The sequence below is a fragment of the Micromys minutus genome (assembly GCF_963924665.1).
Source record: "Micromys minutus genome assembly, chromosome: 17".
Lineage (NCBI taxonomy): Eukaryota > Metazoa > Chordata > Mammalia > Rodentia > Muridae > Micromys > Micromys minutus.
Window position 1 is genome coordinate 450,933 of NC_137952.1, and position 7,884 is coordinate 458,816.

At 35.9% G+C, this 7,884-nt stretch overlaps 1 protein-coding gene across 1 annotated transcript; it reads right to left on the reverse strand.

The window, feature by feature from the left end:
* Positions 1 to 5,131: 5,131 nt before the first annotated feature.
* LOC308431868 (olfactory receptor 4X2-like) lies at positions 5,132 to 6,061 on the reverse strand (the record flags this gene model as incomplete). The annotated part of the gene is made up of 1 exon (XM_080931493.1): positions 5,132 to 6,061. The coding sequence occupies one exon, from the start codon at positions 6,059 to 6,061 to the stop codon at positions 5,132 to 5,134; it is 930 nt and encodes a 309-aa protein (XP_080787619.1).
* Positions 6,062 to 7,884: the final 1,823 nt, after the last annotated feature.

Consider the following 7,884-nt stretch of genomic DNA (forward strand, 5'->3'; position numbering starts at 1 on the left):
ACATTTCCTAAACAAAACACCAATGGCTTGTGCTCTAAGGTCAAAGATTAACAAATGGGACTTAATGAGATTGCAGTTTCTGTAAGGCTAAGGACATTGTCAAGATAACAAAACGGCAGCCAACAGAATGGGGAAAGATCTTTACCAACTCCACATCAGATAGAGGCCTAATATCCAAGGTATACAAAGAACTCAAGAAGCTAGACACCAGAAAATCAAACAACCCTATTAAAAATGGAGTACAGAGTTGAACAAAAAGTTCTCAATCAAGGAATATTGAATGGCTGAGAAATATCTAAGGAAATTCTCGATGCCCTTAGCCATCAGAAAAATGCAATTAAACAACCCTGATATTCCACCTCACACCAGTTAGATTGGCCAAGATCCAAAACTCAGATGACAGCAGATGCTGGCGAGGTTGTGGAGAAAGAGGATCACTTCTCCACTGTTGGTGGGGTTGTAAACTGATACAACCACTCTGGAAATCAGTCTGGCGATTCCTCAGAAAATTGGCCATAGTACTACCTGACGATCTAGGTATCCCACTTCTAGACATATACCCCAGTGACACTCCAATATACAACAAAGACACATGCACCACAATATTCAAAGCAGCCCTATTTATAATATACAGAAGCTGGAAAGAACCCATATGTCCTTCAGTAGATGAATGGATACAAAAATTGTGGTACATTTACACAATGGAGTACTACTCAGCTATCAGAGACAATGACTTAACCAAATTCTTAAGAAAATGGTTGCATCTAGATAATATCATCCTGAGTGAGATAACCCAGTCACAAAAGAACAGTCATAATATGCAGTCACTGATTGTGGCATGCTAACCCCAGAGGCTTGCACTCCCCCAGAAACAACTCACAGACTGTGTAATGTTCCAGAAAAAAAAAACAAAAAACAAAAAAAAAAACAATATGCTCAATCCTTACACACCAAGAAAATGTTGACTAATTCCTGGTTACATCCTGTTTTACATGTACTTTTTGCTCATTGTAACTAGTAAGACCTTAATGCAGAGTATCAAACCTTAAAAAAGAAAAGCCAAGCACTGAAAAAAATGTATTTGTATACATATATGCAAAAATGCTTAAAATTTGTTCTTTTATCTTTGTTTTTTAAAATAAAGTAAAAAAAACATATCTAGCTTGACTCTGTAGTTACACATGCAGCTACCACTTTTTAAAGGGTGATGCATACTGAAAGATGAAGAACATGAAACTTTTCTGAATTAGAAGAATGGGACTAGGGTTATAGTTCAGTAGAGAATAGTTTTCCATCATATGCAAATCCCTGTGCTCAATCTCCAGTACTGAAAGAAGAGGCAAATAAATATAGGTAAGAAGGTAAGGGGAACAAAAAGAGCTATATAAGGATGTGGGAGAAATAACTGCACTATGATTACAGTGATATCTACTATGTGTTGAAAATGAAAATGAATGTTTGGGCCAACAGACAGAAAAACCATTGCTCATTGTTTTGAGAAACAAAACTTAAGAGTTGATTGGTGTCTAATTAGAAACAAAGGTTCAAAACAAATAAAGTTTCAAAAGTTTAAAAAAAAAGAATGTAAAGCGTGCACTCAAACATATAGATATGCACACAAGTGATTTGCCTTTACCGAATTATTGATTTTTTAAATATACTGCACGTTTTCATCTGTAGAAGACAAATAGAATGTGATTAGTACAATTAGGTAAACTGACAATAAGTTAGATTTTTTTTTCACTTTTTATGTTCTTACTTTTAAATTTTATTTTAATTTTATGAAGTTTTCTCCTCTCTAAACCCCTCCCAGATCTGGCCCACCACCCTACACATTCAGCTTTATATGACACTTGCTAGTGACACTCCTAAATTGACACTTAGCATTGACACTGAACCACAGTGGTGCTAAATCTCTAAGGAATGACAGGTGTCATTTCTATCTTTTGAGTAGTGTTTAGAGTTCTATTTAGGGGCTTTATAGAAAGCATCTTTCCACTTGCCACTTTTCTTAAGGAGAGCTAAATTAAAACATCCTTTAAACTCCTTCTCTCTTCTGGTATTATCACAAATCTTACAGGGATAAAAATAGACCTATGTTTTAAAATATACCAGCCAAAATGGCTGCTCTGCTGAAACTGAATAAGAATGGTCTGTGAGAAGCCTGCCACAGTGCAGTCAAGGAGCATCCTGATCTCTATCAGTTGACTCCTTGCCAAGCCTCTGAGGAGGCATCCATATCAGTCTCCTGCCAGAAAACGTGTCTTGACATTATTGATAGTGACTGGGTTTGGTTACTGCATGTGTAATGGATCCCCAGGTGAAGAATTCTCTGAATGATATCAATCCCTGTTCCTCTATTTGTCCCTGTAATTTCTGCCATGGGTGTTTTGTTCTCCATTCTAAGAAAAGCAGAGGCATCCACATTCTAGCCTTCCTTCTTTTTGAACTTCATAAGGTCTTTGGATTGTTTTATGGGAACGCCAAGCCTTTGGAGCTAGTATCTACTTATCATTGAGTGCATACCATGTTTGTTCTTTGTGACTGGGTTACCATACTGAGGATGATAACTTCTGGTTCCATCCACTTGCCTAAAATATTCATGAAGACATTGTTTCTAATAGCTGAGTAATATTCCCCTGTGTACATGCAACACAATTTCTGTATCTATTCCACTTTTGAAGAGCATCTGGATTCTTTCCAGCTTCTGGCTATTGTAAATAAGGCTGGTATGAACATGGTGGAGCATGTGTCCTTGTTGTATGTTGGAGCATCTTTCAGGTATATGCCCAGGAGTGGTATAGCTGGGTCCAATTTTCTAAGAAACTGCCAGATTGATTTTCAGAATGGTTGAACCACCTTGTAATCCCACCAATGTTCCTTTTTATCCACATCCTCGCCAGCATCTGCTGTCACCTGAGTTTTTGATCTTGGCCATTATGACTTGTGTGAGGTGGAATCTCAGTGTTATTTTGATGTACATTCCCCTGATGAGTAGGGATGTTGAACATTTCTTTTGGTGCTTCTCAGCCATTTGGTATTCGTGAGTTAAGAATTCTTTGTTTAACTCTTATATCCCATTTTAATATGATTATTTGATACTAATAATATCTAAATTATTAGTATCAAATGGAATCTAAATTCTTGAGTTCTTGGTACATATTGGATTTTAGCCCTCTATCAGATGTAGGATTGGTAAAGGTCTTTTCCCAAAATGTTTGTTGCCATTTTGTCCTATTGACAATGTCCTTAGCCTTACAGAAGCTTTGCAACTTTATGGGGTTCCATTTGTGGATTCTTAATTTTAGAGCATAAGTCATTGGTGTTCTGATCAGGACATTTTCCACTGTGCCTATGTGTTCTAAGCTTTTCCCCACTTTATTTTTTATTAGTTTCCGTATATTCTATTATGTGGAGGTCTTCTATCTATGTAAAAAGGACTTGAGCTTTTTACAGGGAGACAGTAAAGGATCAGTTTGCATTCTTCTGCATGCTGACTGCCAGTTGAACCAGGACCATTGGTTGAAGAAGCTGTTTTTTTTTTTTTATTGAATGTTTTTTATCTCCTTTGTCAAAGATAAAGTGACCATAGGTGTGTAGGTACATTTCTGGGTCTTCAGTTTTATTTCATTGATCTACCTGCCTGTCTCTTTACAAATATCTTGCAATTTTTATCACTATTGATCTTTAATATAGCTTGAGATCAGGGATGGTGATTACCCCAGAAGGTTTTTATTGTTGACAATAGATTTTGCTATCCTGTGATTTTTGTTATTCTAAATGAATTTGCAATTCTAGACTCCCAATAAAGTTTTTCTTGGAAAGAAAATGATTGAAAGCCCACAATATCAAAATGAGCTTGGCAGTAAATGTATAAGTACAGCAAGCCTAATGGAATGAAATGGAAAATTAAAACTAAAGCTTACACTCCACTGTCTCTACACACATGTTCATATACATGTAAATATACTACTGAGTACCTAATGGTGCTAAATTACTTTGAACGTAAGAAAATATCTTTCTAATATAAGTTATATGTATTTACATTAAATTTGTATTATACATGTTATATGTTATATATTTATTATATATTATATAACAAGTATCATAATATGTATTATATTACGTATTATATATAATTACTACATATTACTATATTTATGGTACATATTATAAAATATATGTTACATTGCACATATATATGTGTTATATTGTATATTACATATGACATATTGTATATAATACATATATTTTAAAAATATGATAAATATTTTTAATAGAAGATAATTGTTGGCACAAAAGTATGACAGAAGAAAACTCCAAAGATGCCATTGAGGTCATTTTTTTTGCTGTTTGCCTCTACTGATCCCCATGCAGCATATCTTTAAGAGTAGTTTGAAGGGAAACAATTTGTCAATAATTATGCTTTTAATAATTATGAAAAATAAATATGAAAAATGTTGCAGAATATGCTTCAGTAGTATTTTCTGTTAACCTTTTAAGCAATTATGTTTAGTTATATGATTTGTAAGATTAACAAATAGGTGGTGTTGTATGTCTCTAGAATACACCATATGAGAAGTTGTATCTAAACATTTTACTTCTTTGCTAGTGATGTTCATTTTGAAAAATTGTATAAAAGCAGTTAAGGAGATGTATATTGCCTCTTTTAATTAATAAATAACTGTCAAGATACAGTGAGAGAGGCCATTAACACATTTATTTTTCAGCCAAGACACATAAATATTCATTTAAATTAAGTATTTGATTTATCAAAAGTACATTAATAAGATAAATTATTCTATTAATTGATTATTCTAATTAATGCTATGAAGAAAAGTACTTCTACCCCATATTATAGTAAAATTAGCAGAGAAACTGAATCTAAACCAAAATAACTATGGTCTAATACGCTGCTGCAAATATTTGCTACAGTATTATGGAAATTATAAGAATATACACAATCTAGAATAGCTGATTATGTGACAGTATTTTCATAACAGGAACAAATGTACAAATATTTTAGGAGATATTTATCAGCTACAATAATGCTAAATGAGCATCCTTTCCACAGAGTAAACATCAGTTTGGAATCAGCATCATTCCAATCGAAATAGCCAATATTCAGAGATTATTGCACATTTGTTTTCATTGTTCTGAAGCATAGATTCTTCACAGCTTTCTTCACTTCTGCATTTCTCAGGGAGTAGATGAGAGGATTGAGGAGGGGAGTTATCACTGTGTAAAACACAGCTACCATCTTGTCTACAGGCAGAGTAGCTGAAGGCCGTGAATAGATGAAGACACATGGAACAAAGAACAATAAAACAACAGTGACATGGGATCCACAGGTGGACAGAGCTTTTCGCCGTCCTTCAGCACTGTGAGTTCTCAGGTGGAACAAGATGACCACATAGGATGCTAAGAGGAGCAGAAAGCTGATCACAGACAGTGTTCCCCCATTTGCAACAATTAGAAGACCAATGAGGAAGGTATCTGAGCAGGAAAGTTTAAGCACAGGAAGCAAGTCACAGAAATAATGGTCAATGATATTAGGGCCACAGAATGGTAAAGGGAGAATGAGAAGGAACTGGAAAAAGGAATGCACAAAACCTCCTATCCAAGATGTTCCTACAAGGACAACACACATTTGTTGGTTCATAATTCTGGTGTACTTTAGGGGCTTGCAGATGGCCACATATCGGTCATAGGCCATCACTGTGAGCAGGAAAATCTCAGCGCCACCAAAGAAATGCATAAAAAAAAGCTGTGCCTTGCAGCCCCATACAGATATAGATTTCTTTTTAGCTAGAAGATCCAAGATGAGCTTGGGAGATGTTGTGGAGGAGTAGCAGATCTCCACAAAGGAGAGGGAGCTGAGGAAGAAGTACATTGGGGATCCAAGATTTCTGCTGACTGCCACAATGACCACCATGAGAAGATTTCCAAGCACAATGGCCATGTACAAGAGCAGAAATATCACAAAGTAGACTCTCTGTACCTCTTGATTACAAGAGAGTCCCAGAAAAATGAACTCAGTCACATTGTGTATGTCAGCCATGAGAGAGCAAGTTTGGATCTATGATCTGAAATAATACAAAAGGCTTCATGAAATAAGTAATTAAAATAAAATATTTTGAAGGAAAACTTGAAGTAAGTATTAACAGATACAGAATTAATAATTAATATAAGGGCATACCAAAGGATGCAGAGAACATGTGAGTGCATGAGTATGGCTGGATTTGTGGAGAAAATAAATAAATGTAAAGAAAAAAAAAAGAATACCCCTGATATGTAAAAGACTGTTAGGGATTTTGAACTTTACCTCCAGTCAAGAAGGAACCCTTCAGTCTATGAACAAATGACCTTGTTGCAGAGAGTGGAGTCAAAGAGTGGTGACCACTCATAAACTCAAAAGAATCCACGAGTATTCAACACGTTCCAGAGAGAATATTGGCATACCAAGCTTAATGATTTTCTTGCACTTTGAACATCTTTACTGTGCTCTCCTCATTGCCTTTCTCCTGGATCAATTATTTTTCTTGGATACAGTGTGGGTGGTATTCTTCAACCTCTCATATAGTCATTAGAGACTTCAGAAGATATTTCCATGATACACCTCCCTTGACGTTCAAGACCACTTAAGAGAACACAAGTTTATACAGTCATAGTCTGTGACCTTTCTGTTTCTCCTCCAAATCCTTACTGTCTGTGGTCATCTAATTGATGACACCATCATAATAAAGCCAGTGCTCAATTTTTTTTTCTGCCATGCTCGTTTCCTCCAAAATTATGCCCTCAGTGTCAGTACTCTGTCATTTAAAGTGCACACTCATGCTTGGGATCATCCTTACCTAGAGACATTTATCTACCTCCTCAGGAAATTATCCCGACTGCCACTGAGCATCTCAGAAATCCTCTTAGCACACACTATACAGGTCCAAAGTAGTTGAGGACTGTATGCATCCTCAGAGCCTCTACTACAAGATGCCAGGTCACCTAAAAATGGGAGCCAGATAGTTTCCATTCAACCCACAAAGTTCCTCCTCCTTCAAGGCTTAGACTGGTGAGATGATTTACTTTCCTACAGGACAAAAGGGCCACACTAGTACAAACACAGAAACAAAAAGAAGGCAAAAACCAAAAAATCTAATTATGATGGAAGGTACTGCTCAAATGTACTCACACATTCAGATTATTACAGTGGCAATTCTGTGATTTCTAGAATGTTCCTTAACTTCTTAGAGGTTAATATTAAAAAATACAATGCAGAGAATATCTACTTCAAGAATTGTGACCCAATCTCCTGGTATAAGTTGCCTTCAATATTTCTTTCTGTTTCTCTCAGAGATAGGAACTCCACATCCTCCTACATTCGTAGGTCCTCATAGCCAGTGGTCCCACTTACCTCATGACATTTTGGAATTACCTCCCTTACCCCAATGAATAACAATTATTTATGCCGCCATCCCTCTAGCTATAGAGTGTGCTTTCTTAAGGCAGAGGCTGTTCATTTTTTACCTCTTCACAGCTAGTACTTTATGTATCACATGGCACCACTTCCTTTTCTTTTAAAATATATTCAGTCATCAAATCTGGAAGAAGACCCTGGATACAAAACTAAGGCCACAGTAGAGTTCATTCAGTTTTACCACTCTGAACATACAGATGCACAAAACAGTCTCTGTACATGTACAGTTTCTCTGTGAGACAATAGAGAAGCACTAAGCCAACTATGACCAACCCTTGCCTTTCTGGAGTATCAGGATACATCTTCTTCCTCTTGAACTTTTAAACTTAAGACCTCAAATCTACCTAATTTTTTTAAAAAATGAAAAAGTGGACTTGCCTTCAGATGTGTCATAGAAATCTGAGCACTCAGAC